This window comes from Uranotaenia lowii, chromosome 1 (genome assembly GCF_029784155.1).
Source record: "Uranotaenia lowii strain MFRU-FL chromosome 1, ASM2978415v1, whole genome shotgun sequence".
Classification (NCBI taxonomy): Eukaryota; Metazoa; Arthropoda; class Insecta; order Diptera; family Culicidae; genus Uranotaenia; species Uranotaenia lowii.
Window position 1 is genome coordinate 62615216 of NC_073691.1, and position 25168 is coordinate 62640383.

The window sequence follows — 25168 nt, forward strand, 5'->3', positions numbered from 1 at the left end:
TTGTAGTTAAAATATCGATTTTCTTCGTCGCTAAAGCCAAAGATAACGCCACTTACTAAACGTCACTTCAAGATAATGAAGCAGGCTTTTTCAAGAACAGTCAATCTTCTATATATATAGACCTTCGATTTTGTTGACGCCATCTGGAAAGCTCATACATCTGCGTTATAAAAATGGATCTTTAAGGTAACCCCCTGGCCACAAAAAAAACAACCATTATTTTAAACTACAGAAGAAATTCCGACAAGATTGTAGTGTTCTTTCGGAATTTTAGAAACATATGAATCACATGATACGGAATGAGAAGTCCTTCAGTTGGTACTCTCTACTTTTTATTGAAAATTTATGTTTTAAAGCTTAGTTCTTTCAGAAATGGGACAGTAACAAATGTATGTATCTCAAATACCATTCGTTTGATCTAAATATTTTCTGTGAAGGAAATGAAGCTTTTTCCTAAAGAAAACGAAAACCAATTTTTTCATGAATCATCATAAGATTATTCATGAAAAAATTGGTTTTCGTTTTTTATAGGAAAAATTTCTACTTTATTCTTGGTACCTCCCATCGGCCGGCGCACACTTTTTTCAATCATGATATTGATCAGTTTTTCAAACTTATACTTTGTCGGTTTGTCCTTCTCCTTCAATTTCTGCTACTTTTCGGTCCAATACTTCTCTTTTAAAAGAAACTAAGTTTTTCGATTGTTCAAGATTAAAAGTGCTGTTATGAGCCTTGACTTCCCTGATGACTCTTAACCGTAGTTGCCGATCATGTGTTTCACTCCAATGCTTAATTTGAACTTTGTGGACAGTTTTGACAGTGTTTGCACATTTTCCACCACTCACACACAGTAATTCTGTGAATAATCAACCGTTTTGTCAGCTATCAATATGATAATGATGGATTATGAAGGAAACGGTGCAAAATTTTTTTTCTTGCATCATGAATATTTTAAAAACGCGTAAATTTATAATTTTGAAAAAAAAAAAAAATAGGTCGAATTGTACTTTTAACAGGCATCAATTTTGAATGTCCGATTTCTAGTAAGCGAGCTTTAAGCAAAAGAAAGTGTCCCATTTCTAAAAGAACTAAGCTTTACATCAAAGTTGAATAAAAAAAAAACAAATGGTTGTAGAAAAATGCTAAAAAAACACGTGAAAATAGAAACTGAGGAAACATTGAAGAAAGTTGGCCTTTAAGATACATATTTTAAATTTCACCAGAATAATTCTCATAACAACTTCCAAAGTTTTTACATTTTTTAAATTAGTAAATAACCGACAAACAGTTTCTGATGGTCTTGTGCAATGTAATTTCTTGATCTGTTCAAATAAGTTTAAGGGTTGCGAATCATCTATGAGTAAGATCTAGCAAAGATTTCTAAGTTTCTCTGTCGACAGATTTCAGAATATTTAAGATGCATGAAAAAATCAATAATTGTCTTATTTTTGATAATACCAGCAAATGATGTTAACTTATGACGATTCAATTAACATTTATCAACTAGCAAGGCATAGCTCACGTGAAACCAATGAGAAGGAAAAGTTGTGGGTAAACGTTATTCAATCGAAGATCTTCTCACAAATAAACTTACCGATGAAATTTCAGCAGTGGTCGCTCTCAGCCCACACGCATTCTTCCGTGTAATCCGGCACACGTTGTCGGAATTTTCTGCTCGCTCCCGAGTGTGTTTCCTTTGCACTTTCGATTGTTGTTCTTGGGGATAGTTTCCTCGATTCCACATTCCGCAAGCCGTGGTGTTTCCCGACCCCTTGAAAACTCGACCCCGATCCACTAATTTGGTTTGTTCCGGCTGGTTGGCTTCCCCGGAAGATTGATTCCCATTTCCATTTGGACGCGTGCACGTTCATCATTTTCTACGAGCTTTGAAAACTTTGTTCTGAGAAGAATTACCCCCACCACCACCACACTTTTTGAAAAACCTCTGGTGACGACTTAATGTGTTTATTTCTTCTTCAATAAATTTTCCGTTGATTATTTTCTTAAAATAAAACTTTGATTTGTTCAATTTTGCCACATTGTTGGATACTTTCTTCTCGGGTGGAGCCTCATTTGATGACAGCCAACAACGATGCTTCAGCTGTGTCAATATTTATCATGTTCAATCTGAATTTGACACTTGATTGGCTCCTCCCAGCGCCCACAGCTTGGCACCAGAAACTCGAACGAAGTAGGCCAAGCTGTCAGTTATCATGACCACGCACTGATTCATCTTCCTTCCTTTCTGCTTCATCAGCAAGCAGAGAAGGATCTTCAGCCGGTATCCACCAGTGACAGGGTGGTGGTAAACTAATCAGGATCTTAACACTTGCCCACATGCTGAGATTCCCACCAACAACGCAGGCTAATTCCGGCAGGCTTGCTTTTCGGTACGAACGACATCACCCAAACCAAACTTATCTATTCGATTAGTGCCCATTGTGACAGGACAGGCAGAAGAAAGACGCTCGCTCATCCAAAGTACACAAATTCAATTTAATACCCCTGGCTCTATTTGTTGTTTTGGTAAGAGGCACACTCCACAACATCTAATCAGAGTGTGTCACTCTAATCTAACCTCAAACTGCCAACCGAACTAAGTATGCTCTTATTTGTAGGAATATGGTAGTAAAACTGTTAGCCATCTTGTCACTTCGAGTGAGTGGGTGAATAAGGACTTTACTAGACCCTAATACTGGATCAAGAAACAAGTTGGTTAGAATTCAACATCCTCGAGACAAGTTTTTTTTTTTTTAAAAAACCTAACACTGTCATCGCCATTGATAACCATGCTAAACAGAAGCCACAATGACAGTTCAATTTGTTGCCGCAGTGGCCTTCTAGGACGATTCCGAGAGCTGCTGACCCTAATCGCGGTGAAAGGTCTCGAAACAAAATAATGAACGGTGGTTTAATGTCGCCCTGCTTCCACCAATTCAGTGCTACTCAACTCAAAGACAAAGTACAAGAAGAAACGCAAACAACACAACAAATTCCTGCGTGGGCGGCGTCTATTTTCTACTGAGCTGTTTTCGATTATATCCTACGACGACCACTTTTTTCTGGTTTCGTTATTCTGGTTGACCTCGCGGGAGGATTTCGCTGACAGAATTTTTCGACGCCAACTTAACTAGCAACATCAGAGAGATGTCTTGTCCTATACTTGTACTGGCGATCTTCCATCCAAGTAGACTTTGATTTAATTGATGTGCTTCAGTTACTGACTATGGTTGACATGACTTTTAATTCACTTTGGTGAGTCAAAAGAAACGTTACCGGAATTCTACTAATCAGTATATCTGGATGTTACTCAAACCTTTCTCGTTTTCACCGCGACCTTCGTATTGAGAAATTTTTTACGTTACTTCGTTGAACATATTCATAAGTACATAGAACAAATCAGGAACTTCGGAACCATGCACGGTCCTCAATAGAAAATGTCGATGTGTGTGGGTAAGCTGGGGATAAGCTGTGTTTGTGTGGAATCTGTCTGTATTTGTTCCGTCTCTACACCAAAAGTAAGTAGTACTTCGTCTATCGATAGATAAGAAAGAAAGAGATCATCCGGTAAAGTCCCGCAAGGACCGTCCACACCGTCCATCTGGCGGTGCGCTCTAAATTCCGTTTAACGTGTTGTTGTTGTTTGTTTGTTGATTTGTTTTCTTGTTTAAACATTCAAAAGAGAGAAAATTCATTCTTATACACATTCCACTTTAGTAGGATCAATTATCAATATTTTTTCTTTTTTTTTTGTTCGGATTCGCTAAACTACTAAACGCCACACTACGCTTGACCTTGGTTCGTTTCGACACTTAACTCGCGCTTGTCCTTGTCCTCATGTGTACGGAGAAAGAGAGTCCATGTACTGCTTGCTTTGTTATCCACAAAACGCTCCGTTCTCCCAGTTAGCAGTAGTTCCACAGTGTTGTTGTGTCATATATTACAAATATGCGCGTAAAATAGTTGCTTTTTTCTTCTTGTTTTGCATTAAGTATGTATATAAACGATTCTATCTAATATGGCGACGATGTTTTTTTTGTTGTTTAGAGTAAGATGCGGTGTTTACTATCTTTACTTTGGAAAATAGGTCTTACTATTCGGCTTTCGGTTCTGTTTGTTGTTGTTTGTTTTTTTTAGGTGGTTTATGCTGCTGTTTGCTCAATTTGCTTTTGCTAGTTTTTTCTCTTTCTGTCGTCGTCAGTGGTGTAAGCTTCTCTAAGATTAGGCTCGAGCTCTCGTTTCTTCGTCGATCGTTCCTTCCGTGTTCACAGCTTACTTTGATCAGTTTTTGGGTTTTTCTTGATATATGTGTATCTTCCACCGAGAAGGGTCCTGTCTTCGTCGTCGTCTAGTGCTTTAATGTTGTTGAATGTTTGCCTACTTTTATTTGTATTTGTTTCTCTCTGTGATTTCAAATGTAAAGTCTTATATTTTCTCACTCTCACACAGAATTTTGTGGGTTTGGTTGGTTGTGATTGGTTGTTTTGTTCGTTTGCTTTTTTTTTGTTTGTTTGGATTTCTATAGAGAGCATTCAAAGGGTTTTTTTTTTGTTATTGAATGGTTTTAAGTACTCTATTCACGCGTTCCTATGTATGGCGTACCACTTGATTTTATCATCTTCTAACGATTTTTTCTTGTTTCTCAAAAATGTTGTGGGTGAACAAACGTGTGTAACGAATGAATGCATGAATTGTGTGAGTGTAAACGTGAGGGATGTTATTTGATTGGTATTTGTTTCAATTCTTATCCACCTTCAATATGCTTTTCTTTGTTTTTTTGTTTGTTAATCTTCTTTTATAAAACATGAATAATAGAGAGAAACTTGAGAAATTTATATACTTGGAAAAACTTGGGAGAGAGATATATTGTTACGAAAACTGTCAATGTATAACTTTTTGGTGTATCTTTTAACTGTTTTTTTTTTAACTCGCTCTCGGGCGCTTCATCAACAATAGATGGCATTACTATACGATTTGAAATAGTAAGGATAAAAAATTGCATAATTTCTTGCTTCGATTTGTTGCTTGATTCTCCGCTTGTGACCATTCGAATGATTTAACAATTTTCCACCGACAATTTGTGTCATTGATTTCTATAGGTGTAATGTTCGTTTTATGAGTGTTTCAGTGAATGTTTTGTTTTAACTTGTGTCAGTTGGCGTTTTCTTTTAAAATTGTCGACTGTTTCTATTCTCTAGGAAAATATGGCCTCTGGTTTTGTTTTTGGTTTTCTTGGATGCACCATTCATCAAATCGGTTAGTTTTTTTTTGTTTTCTGATTGGGAAATCATAGGATTCGATTAAAACAATACCGCACACAGTTTCACTAGCCTGATCGTTTGTTATCATTGGCAAACCTATGTCGGATGTTGATTAGTTTCTGTTGATTTCGTTTGGTTTTTTTGGTTACAGTGATATTAGAATCATAAAACTATTTAATTTTAATTATTTCTGTAACGAACAAGCATAGTTTTATATTATCTTAATTACAAAGTAAACAAAAAAAATCTTCGCTATTTTTAACTCTCCGCATGCGATTTTTTTCTTCTTTTTATTCACCACCATATACCAGCATCTGTTGTATTCGAGAGTTTTGAATCTATTTTAAAGATTTTAACTACCTTTCGCTCCAAGAGTTTTATCTTTTACAGCCGGAGAACCACCACCGGGTCGTGTTCAACAGTTATAAGTACCAGTTTATTTGTGATTCACAAAGTCGTATTGCGTTGCCGTGTTGCTGAAACTGCCATTTCGGCTGCCATGGAAGTGCACGTTCTGCCACTTGTTGTCTTTCTTATGCCACACCCGTGTCTCCTCCGTTTGCACAGTGTGAGGATGCCCCTGCTTGTCGACGTACTGGGTAAGCCGTACGTAAGCTATGCAAGCCGTATCTTCGCCGAAGATGTGAACGTGGGGATTCAAGATGGTGGTGTTGATAGCTTTACTACTCTTGCCCAGTACGTTTTCAAAGTTGAACTTGTGGAAGTCCATACCTTCGATGAGATTGCCGAGAGCTTCCGGCTCGAACGAGGTTAGATGTGGATCGCAGATTTTGGTGTACGTCTCAAAGTCACCATTGTTGATTGCCTCGATGAGCTGTTCGGTGATTTTGATGATTTCCTGTCGTCGGGCTTTGCAGTCATCATCTTCGACGGTGGTGCTCGATGAATCGGTCGATTCCTTGACCTGCGAACCATCTCCCTTCTTGGCCATTATACTCTTGCTGGAGAAATTTCTGGTAGCAAGCATCGTAGTGAGGATAGCACCCTTGAGCTTGCGTCGGGCGTTGAACTTCTTCAAGCAGTCCACGGTCTCCTGTCGGTGCACAACGGAAGCAACACGTTCCCGTTGGCAGATCCAGGGATGTTTGAGCGCCTCGGCGGCCGTAATTCGTTTGTAGGGGTTAACTGTTAACATTTGGTTGATTAGGTTCTTCGCCTCGGGCGTTACAGTGTCCCATTCGGGGGACGGATAATCATAGGTACCAGCCTTGATCTGAACGTACAGTCGATGTTGATCTTCATCCCAGAATGGCGGATAACCGACCAGCAGAATGTACAGGATGACACCACAAGCCCAGATATCGACGGCTTTACCGTACGGTTCCTTCTTCAGAACTTCCGGTGATAGATAGCCGGGCGTACCGGCGAATCCGAACCAAGCCTGCTGGTCACCCTGAACCTCAATAGCCAGACCGAAATCGGCCAGTTTAACAGCCGCACCCTTGGCCTTGCTCGCTAGGAGCAAATTCTCTGGCTTCAGATCCCGATGTACAACACCATTATGGTGGCAGTGATTAACAGACTCCAAGATCTGCTGTATACAATGTGATGCATCTGCTTCTGAATAAAACTCACGTGCAACAATGTCTTCGAACAGCTCTCCACCGGTCACCAGATCGAACACCAGATAGTGGTAATTTTCCTCCTGAATACTGTCATGCAATCTTACAATGTTTGGGTGCTGCAACTTCCGGCATATCCTGGCTTCCCGTTCCAGCTTCTGGAAATCCCTCGATGTCAGTTTCTTTGTGTTGATTATCTTGGCAGCAAATTCAAATCCAGTTGACTTTTGAACGCATCGTTTCACTATCGAGAATGCTCCCTTTCCCAACTCTTCCTTTATTTCATAATTGTCTGAAAATCTTGTACACACTGGCTGTGCAGCCATTTCGTTAACTATGTTGGCAAAAATTTTGCCGGAACTTTCAAAAAACACTAAACACAAAAGTGGGTTCTCTGCCCCCTTTTTCCAAACGGTTTGTTTTTTTTCTGATTGCTTTCTTTACGTTTATCTGCTTACTTCACTGAACCCAGCAGCTGCGGTAATTCCTCAATGGCACGTAATTCACCCGGTTACGATCCGCTAAACACCAAACTAAAAGACAATTAATCACGTTTTCTTCAAACCCCCTGGACACACGACGACTTCACTCAATACACAGAATACTGTCCCCGGCGTCGCCGTCGTCGTCGAAGGAACACGCCTCCACACTTCAATAATGTTACGACGCGGGTTCGTCCAGAGAGAGTGAGATGATGTCGTACAAGCTCACAGGGTGTCTCGCTCAGTTATTCTTCTTTTTTCTTCTTCTTATATTCAATCCGACCAGTCCGAGACACTGGTTGGTCGCAGCTGAAAGCCTAATCAACCAAAGTCACGATCCCCGGTAAGCACGTGTTTTGTTACGGTTACACCGTAAAGCGTAGAACGACGTATTTGAACAACCCTCCTGGTGCACCGGTTCACACAAGAAATACACTATACCAGATTCGCAAAATACTGTTTCTTCTTCTTCTTCTTCTTGTTCGGTCTTCTTCTTCCAACGGGTTACCCCGTTACAGAAAAGCAGAGCGTCTCAACTCCGTTCCTCAACGTTCCAATTAGTAGAGTTACACTATCCACAAAACAGACCCAGCTAACGAGTGCTAGGGCGCTGAGGGGGGATGATTTAATTGCCTGTGATCTGTGACAACGATGGTAACCAATTCGAAGAAGATGACGACGATGATGATGATGCAAGACGGGAACAACAATGCATGGCACTCATATTTCGCTGCCTCCCGGAACCAGTTTTTTTTTCTGTCTAGCTCACCCTTTCGAGAGTGGTCCCACGCCGGGCGCTTCCGGAGGAGCAGAAGCAGGTCAATTTAATGACAGCAGCGGTTATCCTGTAAAGGCAAAGAAAATGACCGTAATTAGACACATCTTCTCCCCTTCTTCTTGTGCGGTAATGTTTCTGTGGGTGAAGGCACAGTATGTATGTGGGTTGGAGGTATAACTAGCATGTCCTTGAGCCTTGGCTCGGTTCTGTGGATACACGGGATTACTCGGATTTGTATCAAATAATGTAGGATTGGGCTGATGGAGTAAAAAAAAGCAGAGCGGACTAATAAATAATGATTGACTTGTCTCGGACCATTAGCAAAAGGATCTTGTTACACGAATCATAAAATTCAGAGAAATATTTCAAGACAAATGAAGATTTTAGTTAATACAAATATAAATTTTTATTTCATTTTAATGATTCTTAAAAAAAGTTATGTTAAATTTCATTTCAAATGCAAGACAAAATAGGTAGATTTTGTTTATTGTTTATTTATTTATTCAATCAACAGACCAAGTATAGGTCCAAATGACGACTGAAAGTTAAAGTTACATAAAATTTACATCTAATTATCGATTTCTCGATATTTTTAAAACTCTTCTTCGGAAACATCCCTCGAATCGTCAAAGTCGCTCGGAAAAGCGGTTGAACGTTTTCATTACACCGATGAATGCACTATTGGCTCCAGAGTTGTTCAATCGAATGGAGACATACAGTTGAAGGTCCTGGTTTCTCAGTCCATGGGGTCTCACACTAAGAGGAATAGCTTCCAGTAGCGTAGGACAATCGATACGCGATGTCAGTAGATCGGCGACGAAAGAAGCTTGTGTTGCATTTCTTCGGGCTTGAAGAGTATCCATGTCTATGAGACGACATCGATGTTCGTAGCTTGGCATGTGGAACGGGTCTTGCCAGTTAAGGTGTCTGAGGGCATAACGCAAAAAGCGCCTCTGGATAGCCTCGAGCCGCTCATTACCGTTCTGGTAGTAAGGACACCAGACAGCTGAGGCGTATTCGAGGATGGATCGAACTATGCTGCAATACAGGCTCTTCAGGCAGTACACGTCCTTGAATTCCTTGGCCACTCAAAATAAAAATCCGAGGCTTCTAGAAGCTTTATCGACGACACGTAGTTCGTATGTGTTTTGAATTCCAGCTTACGGTCGAGTATTACGCCCAAATCATTGATGTGGTCCATCTCCTAAGAAGTTACTCCACGCAAAAAGGCTGCCGTTTTCGAGAGAAACTGATAACTGCACATTTACTGCGTTTGAAAGGCAGGCAGTTGATGTCGCACCACTGTGCGAAAAGATTGAACTGGTTTTGCAGAAAATCAATGTCGTCCTGGCCGTTTATGGCGTAGAACAGTTTAAGATCATCAGCATAACCAAGTTTCGAGCAGTCGAGGAGCGAGAGCACATCGTTAAAATAGATTAAGAAGATAATCGGTCCTAAGTGACTACCTTGGGGCACACCGGAGAAGGCAGAGAACTGGCTGGACAGAGTGTCTCCACTGCGAACTGTCAATTTACGTCCAGTTAAGTAACTGCGGAACCAGCCAAGTAAAGGTCCGCAAAATCCTAAGCGTCCAAGCTTACCAATGGCAATTTCGTGGTTCACCTTATCAAACGCTGCTGACAAATCGGTATACATGGCGTCAGTTTGAGACTTAGCAGCAAAACTTTCGTGTACATAGGAGGTGAAAGTCAATAGGTTAGTTGTCGTGGAGCGTTTGGGTTACACGAAACACGAAACGTTTGGAGCTACAAGAAATTTTTGAATAAAAATTTCAATTGTCCCTGCGACCTTTAAGCGGCAGAGATCCGGCAATGGTTAACTTCGGATCATCCGGAGGTTTCTGCCTAATTGAACAGCCGACAATTCCGGGAAGAATGAAAATTGGCATGGGCATTGGGCATTATGTTGAAGCAGCTGATGGAACGATGTTTGATTCGAAATTTTCACATTTTACTATTTCGCGAATTAAACTTTTTTTTCACTTTTTCGCTATTCACATCAGTGTGGCAATCGATGTGATGAGAAAATATTCATGGTCGAATTTTAAAAAACCGACCATAAACACTTGGTAGATTCGACCAAAAAAACTGATCTGTGCAAAATTTCAGCACAATCGGACTTGATTAAGTGTAGGTGTTTGGACCCAAAAATCACAAAAGGGGGGAGGGGGACCAATGGAAATTCGGAAAATCGAAATTTTAATTTTGATACCAAATGGCTTAGACATGCATGAAACGCCGAGATCTGGAGTTATCTAGATAAAAATGACTTTCTAGGATTTAGCCGGCATTTAGAAAAACGACTGAGTTCCAGAAAGTCGATTTTGGCCAAAGCTTTTGTTCCATATTTGTCAAAAATGTTTATTAAAATTTCAAAACTCATTAATCAGCACATAAATTCGAAAAGGATTAGCGTTAGGTCAAATTCAAAATTATATCAACAGTTCATACGAAATCATCCTCAAGAGGAGAAACTGAAGTAGGCCTTGATGCAATTGGCTATTTGAAGCAAAACTTTTTGCCAACTGATTTGCACTTATGGTACTAACAAACTAACAAAATGGTGATGATAGCTGTTTTAACATGGCAGTGAATAGAGATGTACCGAATAGTGGTATTCGGCGAACGGCCGAATACCGAATATTGACCTTTTCAACTATTCGGCCAAAACGAATATTTGGCCGAATATTCGGTCGAATATTCTATTGAGTTTTTAATGAAAAAAAAACTTAAGGGATTATTTCAATTATTTCAAAGGCCCCTCATGTTTTTAGTCGATTATTTTCAACCGGATATTTTTAAGTAGAGGTCTTTCTGATTTTTAAAATGTCACCAATAACTGAAAAGACATCAGATGACTAGTCGCTTCTAGGGCGTTTATCCCCAAAGAGATTGCGTTCCTGTGAAATCTGGGATACAAATGTCGAAACAGGTGCCAAGATATTTGAATTAGCTTCTTTGATATTGAATTAGACGAAAGCAAAATTTGAGCAAGATATCTTCAAAATAGTTGTTGAAACGATAGATGATCTTTAACCTTAAGCAAACTAAACTTTCAATCACCAGGCATTCGGACGATTTTCGAAAAAAAAATATTGAAAAGGGGAAAATTTATGTTTATTTTGAAATTTTTGAAAAATCATTATTGAACACAAAATCTAAAAGTTTGAAGAAATTTGAGTTTTTATTTGATTTAGCAAATAATCTAACAAAATTCGGGACATTTTAAACAACATCTGGACATCCCGCGCAGATTTGACTTATCTGGAATCTTCACAGGATTTATGGGCAAGCCTGAATATATCCAGAAAATGTGGAATAAACTAAAATCAAAGAATAAAGCGAAACTTGTCAGCATTCTCCTGTACGATCTACAGTGAAAGATACGCGGATACACCTTAGATACACCTTTTACAACATTACTTTTCAACATTTTATAAATTATCCAAAGTCATTTGAAAAATTTTACAAGTGTGTAATAGATATTCGGCCTATTCGGCCGAATACTTAGCTCAACTATTCGGTGAGCCGAATATTCGGCTTAACGGTTTTTTGGCGGTATTCGGCGCCGAATATTCGGCCGACCGAATATTCGGTACATCTCTAGCAGTGAATATTAATTGTTTTCAAAATTGAAGTTTTCTTTAAAACTGCCGAATTTCAGATAATTTAAATGACAGAATCTTGTAAGAAAATCAGTTATTAACTTATTTCAATGCTTTTTGCATGCAAAAATAGAGTTTTTCATGTTTATTCCTACAAAATTCAACTTTGATTTTTTTAGATTGAATTATATAGAAGCTGTTTCGATAGATAACGGTTTTGAATAATTTGTTCGACTACGTAAGAGATTATGTTCGGTCAATTCAAGATAGATTCACTGTTTAGAATTTGAGGAATTATTTTCAAAAAATCATTACACTGATGTTCTTAAGTTGAAACTTTTTCTCAAGCTATGTTCAAATTAACTTTTGCTGAAAACTGTGCTGAAAGCACCGGAGAGGTACAAAGAAAAGCTATTTCCATCTCTGGCGTTTCAGTTTAAGCTCAGATAAACGGAACAACATTTCAATAGGAGGCTTTTTATTTTCTCTGCGATTGTTTTTTCGATGTTCTTAAATGGCTTAGCTTAATATTTTTAATTTATGAGTGAAAATGTTATTATCCAGAATTTTTAATCTAAAGATAGAACCTTTGACCTTTTTCTCGAAAAGTTTCTTCTTATGAGGCACCTAATTTTTTTTATAATTTTCTTTTTCGGATTTTGCGCATTTTTTTCTAATTTTGGTATTTTATCTGGATTTCTAAATTTGCTAGAAGTTTTTCTATGCCAAATCACACCACATTTTGAATACGTAACTGACTGTCTTGGTTCACGAATCTGCTTTCAATCTGCGGTGCACCATGTTATCCAAACGATAATTTTAAGCACTCGTTTCGCCAAATGCCTTAAGGTTTTGGTGAAGCAACCTTATTTACGCTTTTTTATGGAATGTTTTAAATATATTTTGCTAAGAATACTTCTTCCAGACTCGGCATGGATCTAGAAATAAATCAAAAACATGTTAATTTTGTTTTCAAAATTGATAAATGTTGCAGATTATCATCTTATGGGTGGTTTATTACCAGTCCTAAGAAAATCCTTTTGATCTAAACTGGAAAGATCCTGATTCCGGGCAGGCTTTCCACGCAAGTGCACTGTGATACTACAGGGTTTTTCGCCAACTGAAAATTAACGAATATAAGCTAAAACACGGGTTTTAGAAGTATACACGATTGCGTAGTTTTCTTTTTCTTACTCTATTCTAAAATTTTAACTTTAATACACTAGTTTACAAAATTTTAAAAAAATCGTGAACTTGATTAACTGACCAACATTTTTAATGTAAAATCGGCCGCTGAATCCGAAAATGAAATTCAAAAAAATCTCAGTAGAACCGTTTTTGAGTTATGCTCCAAATTCGAAATTTCGGAAAAATTAAAAAAGTTCTTGTACTTAGATTGAAATATCTCGGACGTCATAACAGTAATTTGAAATCTCTTTTTTGCATATTAAAGGTGAATAAATTTTCTATCGATCATCTGAACAGTGTTTTTGCGTTTGACCAACAGTTTTGTTGATATTAGTGACTTTATGAGGAAAAAAATTATAAAAAACTAATTTTTTTAGAGAAAATTTTGTTTCAAATAAAGTTTTTGACTCGATGGTAGCATTTAAAAAATCTGATTTTCTTTTGCGCTTAAATGTCAATTTAAAACATAGATTTCAAGTGGTTATTTATCAAAATAGGTTGAAAATTGAAGAAGTTATGGCTACTTTACCATAACTGTAATTTTTGAAGTTTTAAATAATTTAACAAACCGCAGTACACTTATCATAGTATAGGAAGAATGAAACATGATAAATCTCACTCGCTCCAAGTCAAAATTATTTATTAGCTTACCAAAAGGTCACATGCCAAGTTTCAGAAAAATCTGACCATACGGAGGGGTTGCTTGAGTCTCAAACGTGAATAAAATTTTGAGGTATTTTGCCCGGAAGGAACAAAAATACTGGTTTTTCATCAATTACTTTTTTCATCACTAGCTGATTGTTTTTTATGGTTGATTTTATTAAAGCCTAAAATGAGACAAATATTTCACCCGAAGACTGTAACTCGATTGGATTTGAAACAGAAAAGTTATTGCGGTTCAAAGGCCGTAAATTTAGTCCAACACGCAATGAGTACTTTTTACGCATTGCGTTTTATACGACAATTTTCGACCAAAATACAATCTTTGAACCTCAATAACTTTTCTGTTTCAAATCCAATCGAGTTACAGTCTTCGGGTGAAATATTTGTCTCATTTCAGGCTTTAAGAAAATCAACCATAAATAACAATCAGCTAGTGATGAAAATAGTAATTGATGAAAAACCAGTATTTTTCGTTCCTTCCGGGCAAAATACCTCAAAATTTTATTCACGTTTGAGTCTCAAGCAACCCCTCCGTATGGTCAGATCTTCCTGAAACTTGGCATGTGACCTTCTGGTAAGCTAATAAATAATTTTGACTTGGTGCGAGTGAGATTTATCATGTTTCATTCTTCCTATACTATGATAAGTGTTCTGCGGTTCGTTAAATTATGAAAAACTACAAAAAATACTATTATGGTAAAGTAGCCATAACTTCTTCAATTTTCAACCGATTTTGATAAATAACCACTTGAAATCTATGTTTTAAATTGACATTTAAGCGCAAAAGAAAATCAGATTTTTTAAATGCTACCATCGAGTCAAAAACTTTATTTGAAACAAAATTTTCTCTAAAAAAATGCGTTTTTTATAATTTTTTTCCTCATAAAGTCACTAATATCAACAAAACTGTTGGTCAAACGCAAAAACACTGTTCAGATGATCGATAGAAAATTTATTCACCTTTAATATGCAAAAAATTGATTTCAAATTACTGTTATGCCGTCCGAGATATTTCAATCTAAGTACAAGAAATTTTTAAATTTTTCCGAAATTTCATATTTGGAGCATAACTCAAAAACGGTTCTACTGAGATTTTTTTGAATTTCATTTTCGGATTCAGCGCCCGATTTTACATTGGAAATGACCTTCAGTTTACTGAGTTCAAAAATGCTGTAAACTAGTGTAATTAACCTTTGAACACCGAAGGTCTACAATTTTCCTGTATGTTTTGAAAAAATACTATGTAGCTTGACGATTCTATCCATAATATCATCCTTTTTAACGCAGCGCTCACTGAGTGTGATTTCGTGTGATCGCCAGCGATTTGCAGCAAAACTATTTCAACTGGTTGTCATTAATGGAACTTAAAAAAGGGTGATGATAGCAGTTTTTCAGCATGGCAGTGAATATAAATTGTTTCAAAAACTATGTTTTCGTGGAAAATGTCAAGTTTCAAACAATTATAATTGCTAAATCTTCTAAGAAAATCATTATTTTAATAGTTTCAATGCTTTTTTCATTAGTAAATACAATTTCGCTTGTATTTTTTATCGGATTAAATTTCTCAATTTTCAAATTCAAACCATAGTGAAAGCACATGTCAAACTCAGGGGGTGAGTGGGTTGCTCAAGAAGATGTTGAGCGATGCCAGGCTGCGTAAATACTTGTTTTAATCTAAAGGGTCGCAGACACAAATCAGAAGAAAGATACGTCCTGATAATTCCCTTGAAAATTGAAACAATGTAACAGAAAAGAACAATGTACGGTGTATTTGTACGTTTATTAACTTTTTTTTACCAAAATAAAACTGATAACTGTTAAATTCCTAATGACTCAAAATTACTTTGACTATTTTAATAGCAATGCATAAATATTTAGATTTGAAATTGTTAATGCTGAATCGCATGCGGCTCGTAAAATTCTGTCGTGGTGTGTGATTTCGTCAGGCCGAAGCGGTTTTTAATTTCCGAAGAAAAACCAAACATCAGTTCCGTCACAATCTTTGGCACTTGTTATCCGAATGAGGTTAGTTATTTTTTCATCCTGAACTGTCCCTTTTTGAAAATGTTTGCTTTAAAAAACGGCTCATTAAACATTCTTTCCTAAACAAGTAGCTGCAAGTTGACACTTTTCGTTTGTTTCCGGAAAACTGAAAATTAATGAAGATTAAATGATGAGCATGTTTCGAAAAGTTCGATTCAAGAATTCACTTTTTTTTTACATATTATCCAATCTAAACCGTCTAAATACTTTGTAAAACTGTGAAATGGAAAACAACTACGCGTTTTGACACTTGAGTCCATAACATCATCATTTTGATCGCAGGGCCCTCTGAGAGTCTTTTGAGCTGCAAATCTCCAATAAACTGTGGAAGAACTGATAGTAAAGTGTAAAGCTCAGTGCGCATCTCCAACAACTTGTTATCGGTCAGTTCTAACCATTCTGACAATGATCCGGATTTAAGGAAATCTTCGGAAGAAGACAAAAGGCAACCTAACTCCCGTCCGGTGGAAGCTCTGACATTGAGAAGGTGGATTTACGGATGGAGTCCTTGGATATACGGAAACAATCTTTTATTAAGAGCTAAGAATTTTCGAAATCTATTTAAATCCATATGACCTATTCAATATTTATGGAAAATGAGTAATTTAAAAGAGATCAAAAAGAAGCATTGCACAGTGGTTTAAAACTCGAAAAACGTTATCTCAGTCTTTTTAAAGGTTTAGATGTCAAAAATGGGCTTGTGATATGGCTCAGATGTCAAGTCTGTTGTCTCCTGAGCCGATGTCCGCGAGTTCAAGCCCAAGAGTAAACATCGAACACAGTTGTACCGGATAAGTTTTTCAATAACGATCCGCCAAATGCAACGTTGATAAAGTCGGGAATGCCATAAAGATGGTAAAACGACTATAATCGAAACAAAAAAAAAAGTCAAAATATCTCAATATTATGCTCTACAATGTTTCATTATTTGAAAACGTACATGTTTTTCGGTTACGTTTTTCATGATCAATTCACCTGAAAGTGTTATTTTTTCTTTTGTTTTAGTTTATCAGCTAATCACAATGACGTCTTGGTAAAAGTTGTAGTTTATCTATTTTTAAAAGCTTTTTAAAAGACACCTTTATTTTAAACAAATGTTGTTAAGGCTTTTTTTTATTAAACTAAAAAAAACGAAAATGATTTTAAACTTTTTTTAGAGCGAGTTTCGAGACCCACTTTGTATGAGAAAGTTGTGATAATTGTTAAACTCCACAACTTATTTGAAGATGTTAAGTCTCTATCTTGAAGTTTGATGATACTTTTCGAGAATTTTTTTTTTCAAAATAGCATGTTTCCAGGCATCAATATTTCTGGAGGTTGCAAACATTTCAAAACAAAATAATACGTATTTGAAAGGGCAACTTTTCAGCGTCCATGGGCGCTGTCCACTCACTGTCTCAGCTCCGGTACGTTTGGATAATTTATGCCTTCCGATTCAAAAGCGGCCTTTTTGGCTTCATATCATTCAGAGCATCCTTCAGATAGTGGAACGAATGAAAATAGGTCTCAATGCTACAGAAGACTACCCTACAGCTAAGTTTGGATCATTTTGTATTTATCTTGAATTTTACGATTCCACCAAAAGTTTACAAACTTGTTAACAACAAAGTCGCTATTAAAATAATTCCAAAATGGTATTTGTGATGCAAATCGGTCCAGAAGTTCAAACTAAGCTTGCCAGATTGCCCGGTTCTATCCGGGTTTGCCGGATATTTGATGCCAAATTTCGAGAAAGTCCGGTCCGGCCCGGTTGCTCGGATATAGTGAAAAAAGTCCGGATATTGCCCGGATTTTTTCACAATTTTTACAAAGAAACCAAAAAAAAATCAAAATTTTTGAGTAAGTTTCAGCAAAATCGATTAACGGTATGGAAATTTTCAACGGTTGTTTCAAATAATTTCGCTGATTTATTTTTAAACCTTTAAATATCTAAGTGTTCCAAAAAGTTTTTGGAAGGCTGCAATTATGATTAAAATATTAATTTAATTTTTTTTTAGCATTTTTTCTTTGCTTTTATATATAAAAACATCTAAATTTTGCCCGGTTTTTGCCCGGTTTTTGGATTTGAAAAATTGAAATCTATGCCCGGATTTTGCCAGGTTTTTTCGAAAAAATGCCCGGAATTGCTAGGCCCGGATGGGAGTGGAAAAAGTTCTGGCAACCTTAGTTTAAACCTGTAAATTATTTTATTTTTTGGCAATTGTGTTTTTGATCCAGAAATTTTCCAAAACTACATATTGAATGCTGTAGAAATTTTATTTATGAATTATTTTATAAATATTCTAATGAAATATCATCAAAAATAGGGAAAAAAATAAAACATTGGAAAATAGTTTTGATCAAAACTTTTTATGCAGTCTCTCCGTAGTTTCCGGTTCGAAATATAGATATCCCGCCTGAAACTTTACTCACTCGTTTGTAGGTTCTTCCACTAATAAAAAAAACATTCGTACTTAAATTTTTTTTCTGTTGGTTTTCTGAATTGCGTAGTAACGTTTTATCACTCACAGTTGCAGAACTCGTCGAAAGAACTGAATATTTTTTCTGAAGTTTGCGCAAAATAAATGTGTACTATTGTTCATTGGGTACCTGTAATTTTTTAAACTTTAAAATACAGAAAATCAATATAAAATACGAATACTAATCAGCTATGTTAATGCAAATTTTTAGACAAAAATACGCAATCAATGATTTTTTAGAGCGTTTGCAAAGTGATGCAATTTTATGCGGTACAACCTTTTTATCATACAAAATTTGATATTCACAGATAACAGCAAAATTTAAGTAATATAATAACAGTTCAACGACTTTTCTAGTGTTATTTCTTTCTATTTCGGAAAGAAAGAAATAACACTAGCAACATTTTACTCAAATATCTCATCTTCCTAAATTTGGAAACACATTGCAGCTATTCAAGGTTAATTTAAAAAATCTCAATATTTCATCATAACTAACAACACTTTTTCCACTGATCCACAAGTAGTAGCTGAAGCCTTAACTGATTGTTTTGAAGAAATCGGTCATAGTCGAACTGAAATTAAATTTGATTCAGAGTCTTTCAATTTAGAAACAGATAACAATCATCAAATTGAACATGATTACAACAGCGATTTAACTCTTAAAGAACTTAATTGGGCTTTAGCTAAATGCTCCAGTAAAAGTACAGGGAATGATGGCGTAGGATATCCATTGCTCAAAAATCTTACTTTAAAAGGTAAACACTGTCTTTAAAAACTTTTAACAATATCTAAAAATCAGTATCCATAACACTTGGTTTGAAAAAGTCTATTATAATTCCCATACCCAAGAAAAATAAAAAAGAAGGCTCTCCAAAAGATTATCGTCCTGTAGCCCTGATTAAGTGTATTGGAAAAGTTTTAGAACGGATAATTAACAAACGATTGATCGTTGAACTTGAAGATGTCTACTTCTCAGAATTAGTTTATTAAGAGATTTAATTACAAGAGATTAATAATAAGCCAATTATTGAAAAAGAACATTGCGAAATGCTTCCTATCGACACTTCTAAAGCTTATGACACTGTAAATAGAAATTTCGTTATCAAAAGATTGACAGAAATGGATTTTTCTGGTCGAATGTAAAAAAATTATCCAAACCTTTTTTATCGACCGTTAATTCAAAGTTGGCCCGTGGAGTTCCACAAGGATCTGTTTTTCACGTTACTTTTTTGGTTGCTATCAATCCATCGTTTAAAGTTATACCTGCAAATGTTCAAATTATCATCTATGTCGAATATATACTAATTAAATATAGCGTGCGGAATGAGATTCCGTTCCAATAGTTAAAAGTTTGAAAGTCTTGACGTTCATTAAGCACGCTAAGGAAAGGAGAAATACAGTTTCTTCAATGATAAATCAGTGGTAAAGTCCGTGGTTCAAGAGAAATTCTCTTAAGAGTCGTAAACAGTGTTGTTGTTCCTCGATTATTATATGGGATTTATAGCAGCAGAAGAAAAAATCGATCATGCAACGCGTATCGCTTCAGGAGCTTTTTTTATAGTCCGATGAAGGACTAAGCTCTTTACAGGAATGTTATATAAATTGGGTCTGTTACCATTTGGATATATAGAGTTGTACTTGCTGAAGCGAGTATTGCCATAGGCATGTTAGAAATGGGTCGTACTTCTGAAAATCTAGTTATGATTAAAAGAGCCGAAAATTCGTTCGAAGCCATTACGTCTTCCAATTTTTCTTAAAATAACTCCTTTGTGGAAATGAGGTATTCCCAAATGGGATTACAATCCTCCTAAAATAAACTGGTCTATAGCCAATCATGTCAAGGCTGAAGATAGCCTAGCAAAAGTTCAACCTGTTCATAATAAATTGATAGCAGAAAAATACCCAAACCACACTGTTATATTCATTGATTGTCTTTGGAATATATTTAACAAAAGTTGTTCCGTTTTCAGTGCGTAGATCATGAAAATCAGGTTCGCGATAAAATATGCTCCTAACAATAAGAAATATGTGATCTTCACTGATAGCTCAAGTTGTCTCAGGGCTTTAAAATCAGCTAAGTCTAAACATTCGTGATTCAATTATGTAAATAATGTAATTATGTTAAATTTTGTAAGTAACCGCAGCCCGTGGCATAGAGAATAGCCTTCAAGTTTTCTAACGAACATGAGATCGAATCCCGGTCACGCCAAACATACTTAGTATATTGCTGTGGGTTGGTGGATTTAGTAAGATCTAGCCATCATATCCTCAAAAGATGTACGTTTACAGTTATGTAAAAGGAAGCTCGTCGGGAAACATTGATTTCATTGGGGGGGAATTCATTGATATGTGTGTTTTTTTTTTAATTTTATTGATAGTGGCTCCAGAGGGTGGAACGTGGTTAATCTGAGACTATAAATTTGAGCAGAAGACAGTTTGAGCCACCACACGCTTCGATAAATGGAGTTATGGCTGGTTTTGCCAGGATTTTTTCAGGATGTATCCGGGCCGGGCAATCAATTCTTTCACAATTGTTCTTTTTTTGTGTTAATTATTTTTAAAATATGAATCTCTTCAAAGGAATACTCTTTCCACTGAGATTCATTCTTAGTTTAGTTTAGTTTACTTGTTCAGCTTCATTCCCTCGCATTAAGTAAAAAAAAAATTGTCGAGGTTCTCAGCATGAATAAATTTTGCTCGCGTTTTTTTGTTTGCTGCCAGACATGGTGAGAACAGAAAGCGTTCATTACCAGGGGCTCACATGAGCTTTTTGGTGTGGGGGAGTGTGGTGGGCCGCTTTATTTATGTATGTATGTATGTATGGTTCCCCCATCGGTAGCAAGGTCCTGCCTATGTCTGTGTGGTTGGCCCGAAGGCTTCCACGGCCGATGGTTCGTCGAGAGAAAGCATCCAACCTTCAGAAACCTGCAATGGTTGGCTACCACTCCGCTTGCAATAGTTTCTATAGGCTATCCCCAGATGCATTCCCTCTAAAAAATATAATAATGCAATATAATGAAAAACAATAGAATAACAACAATAATATTATGTCAATACAATAAGGATAATAATAAGTCAATAGAGCAATGACAATTATATGTAAATATAACAATGAAACAATAAAGATAATAATTTGATGGTTAATATATATGGAAAGATTCTATACATGTCAATATTTTAATCAATTTCCATTTGATAAGTTGTTCTTGATATGCACGTTGTAAAGGCAGGAAATACCTATATTAGGCCGGAACAAATTTCAAATCCTTCTTTTGTCACTCGGAGTTGGAACATCGCGAGGGGGGGGGGGGACAATAAAAAATAATGCGAAAAACAAATAAATTGGAATAAATTGCACGGAAGCTGGTATGCAAAAAAATTTGCATACTATATCGTTGCACAAAACTTGTAAATCAAGTAATTTTTTACCGAATAATTCAATCAAATCAAGAAAACAAAAGGTGAAATAACATCCATCTTCTTAAATTTGTTTTTTGTTCTTTTAATCTTTCAGATATTGGAATTTTTAATCGAAATTTACATAAATTACTTCAAACTTTATTTATTTCTCCTTTCGGGTTTTTTTTAAATTTCGAAGGGGGGGGGGGGGGGGGGGTGACAAAAGAAGAAATTAATATTTGTTCCAGCCTTATTTATTTGTTTTGAAAATATCAAGAAAAATATTAGCTAAACTGTCTTTATAAATTGACTTTTTTTTTTTTTAATTACAAAACAAATGCTCAATTAAGTACAATGAATTTACTTATTTAAAAAGCTTAAAAAATATCGCTTGAGTTCATAAACAATTGTTAATTTATAAGAAACTAAACAATTACTTTAACGCATGATAAACTGTCTTGTAAATTTTTACTACAAAAGCCATGTACCTATGTTTTTCAATAAATAATTTGAAAATGATTATTGTATTTGATTAAGTATTGCTAACTTTGATAGAAAAAACATGACAAAGATAGAAAAAATGATATTAAAAGCACAATAATTTATCAAGTTAGACAACAATAAATTTAAAATATAAAAAAAAAATAATTATTCAATCGACAATTTGAATCAAAAACTAAATTTTGATCTAAGCGTTATATTAAACGCCGAAAACTCTTTAAGCTCTTAAAAAAAATAATTTAAATTGATAGTTAAATCTTGATCAAACTCTGCGATATATTACAACAATGAACACGTAAATAATCGATTGGAAAACTTATGAAAAATCAGCTAATAACTAGCTGAAATGAAACAATCAAATATTTTATTCTTCCGGCTTTCTTGCATTGAAATTTTAAGTTTATGAAAGTACCAGATATTTTTTTGATTATTTCTGTTTCAAATTCGAATTGAACAATTGAATGATATTAAATTGTCCATTAAAATAAATTTGAACAAATGGTTGGAAAATCTGTTTTTGTGGCAACACTGAAAGAAACTCTCTTTTCTCGAGCTTCTACTACCAGCCACATTTGCAATAATGGCTGTTAAGTCAGTTAAGGCAGCAAGGAGAGAACAAAACAAAACAAAAATTCAGAACGATCTCACCAAATTTCTTTCGCCTCCAAAAATTCACGTCCTCATCCTGCGGTGTCCTGCTTGATCTGGACATCCACTTCTATCTGAATCCAATTGATATCGATGGAGAACATTTCACAGCTGAACACTTTATAATCCGAAGCATATTCAGGATAGTCTCGAGCACTCCTTTCAACAACCAGTGTGCCACTTGTCTTTCACTTTCTCAAAAAAATAAACCTCCAGCATTCCTGACCCTGAAATCTTTTTTTATTTCACCAATTTTATGCATTTCGTCTCATGCGACACTGCATTTTTTTACTAAGCTCAGATACACTTTCTGACAATTTCCTTCGGTTTTCTGTTCCATTTCTTTTTGATTCACTTTCGCACACCACCCACCCGCATATCACAATTCTACCAACTGAAGCGACAAAGCCATCGAAGCAAGCGCCGATGTTATTTCGAATCTCCGAAAAATCCATGACCATGCCGCAGGTTACCAAGGCAACAAATTTGCACACGTGTCACAACAAGCTTGAATGGACCTGCTTGAAATTTTTAACTACCTTAAAAATCAACGAATTTTGCCTCAAACTTCGCACTTATAGAAAACTAATGAAATAACCATTTTTCGACTCGAAATCAAGCCACTTGTTTCGGTCTCACAAAACACCTCGTCTTCTCCCAGCGGTAAAAATAAACTCTTCAATAAAGAGTCTTCTCATTTCCTCCTCGCACAAAATCGTTTCACAGATTTTCGAATTAATTCCACTGTTCCTAATATTATTCATAGAAACATTTAATATCTACTCCCTCCCAAATAAGTTCATCTTGATATAGCCGTTCATAGAATTCCCTTCACTACACAATTTACAGTTGAAAATCAAGTGCAAGCTCGAGACAAAAAAAAAACGAACCGCGCCCGGTGAGGGTACAACGTGGACTGCGGGAGTGTGGTGGGCCGCTTTATATGTGTAAAAAAAAAACAAAAAAAATTCGGGCAATTTATATAAAAAAAACTAGCCAAATCCAGGCATTTGATGCCAAAATTGACGACCGAAAATCCGGACAAATTTCGTTAAAATCTAGAAATTACTCAACAAAAATCAAAATAAAAAAACTAAAAAAAATGTTTTCCCCAAAATCCATTGCCAGGTTTTAAATCATATTTAAGGCTTCCAAAAAACTTTTCATGATTATTTTTAAAAAACTTGCTCAAAAATTTCGATTTGGAGGCAAAATAAAAACTTTTTACAAAACAGTTTGTTTTTTTTTGCCAAATAAAGTGTATAAATCCGGGCAAGATCCGGGTATTTTCCAATGAAATTAGAACCATCAGGCCGGGCCGTATCGTATTGTATTAAATATCCGGGCAAACCTGGATAAAACCGGGCAATCTGGCAACCTTACCCTATATTTTTCAATTAGTTATGAAAAAAGTAAGTTCGGACTAGAAAATTTTAAACCAAATAACCCCTATCTTCGTGATTTTTTCCGAAGATCGAATAAAGGCTATTTGAGCCACCACACGCATCGGAAACTTTAGTTGTAGCCGTTTTCATTCGATCCTTCGGAAAAAATCATCTACTTTTGTTCAAAATTTTCTAGTCCAAATCAGTGTTTTTTTTTCTGAATTCTTTACCAAAAATAGGGAAATCAGGGGTTGAGAAGTCACTATATCTCCGTTTGTAAGTTCGTGCAGCGTCTAAAACTATGTCTAATCGACTCTCCGAACATTTTCACTAAAAAAAGTATATTTCAATAGATTTGGTACATGAAGAAGGGAAGACATTGAATTTCTTCGCGGTTTATACACTTTTTCCCTTTGTGCGGTGGTAGTCCATTTCGAAAATGGTTAATGGTGTATTAGTTACGGAGTAAAACAAGGTTAAAAGATAATAAAGTGACAAATTATTGAAATCTACGGCAAAACGTTTCTTGAAGGACAATGCTACTATGGGCAGAAATTCAACGATTTTATTCATGAAATGCTGCCTTAAAGTTTTTCAGCGAAGAAAGTATGGTAAAAGAAAGTCTATGGTTGTCTATGGTTGAAAATGTCACCAATTTCTATTCTCACCTGACATGAAGACGATGAAAAAATTAAATAAGTATAAAGAATATTAATTTGTTTTATTATCCAACATGAAGTTTTTGTTTTTAAGAATAAGTTTGAACTTGAGTTTCCTAAGTTCGTGCCAAGTTCGGTTTCCTCAACTGAATTTGTTTAAAAGTGCCCAGAATGTCACGTTTGGAAAAGCAAAACATAACAATTTTCTTACAAAACAATGACACAAACGGAGCGATATTACGCGTAGTTTAGCAGCGCAAATCCTTGAAATACAATGTACACTAATTACGGCCACGTTCCAAAATGGACAGCCTTGTACCAAGAACTATTTTCCATGTGCATAGCTTCGTACCTAGTATGTACCTACTCGAAACGTACGGAAGGTATTTGTTTTCGCGCCAAGAAAATCCCCCATCTATGGACGTGTATTATATTGCAGGATAAATCGAAGCGAGTAGAAAAAAAACTCGCGTAGAGAAAATAGCTTTGGGAAA

The 25168-nt window shown here is 35.9% G+C and overlaps 1 protein-coding gene across 11 annotated transcripts in view; it reads right to left on the bottom strand.

The window, feature by feature from the left end:
- The window catches only part of LOC129739465 (calcium/calmodulin-dependent protein kinase type II alpha chain), a 205776-nt gene that overhangs the window by 48583 nt on the left and 132025 nt on the right, over window positions 1–25168 (bottom strand). For 3 of the 11 annotated variants that reach the window (XM_055730928.1, XM_055730931.1, XM_055730930.1), the window contains exons 2-3: window positions 8096–8171; window positions 1595–7365 (exon numbers count right to left, since the gene is read on the bottom strand). In XM_055730928.1, the coding sequence (XP_055586903.1) occupies window positions 5698–7170 (1473 nt within the window). In that variant the 5' untranslated portion in view covers window positions 7171–7365; window positions 8096–8171 and the 3' untranslated portion in view covers window positions 1595–5697. Of the gene's footprint in view, window positions 1–1594; window positions 8172–25168 lie in introns of all 11 variants that reach the window. The other 8 variants (XM_055730924.1, XM_055730929.1, XM_055730927.1 and 5 more) reach the window with 4 other exon arrangements.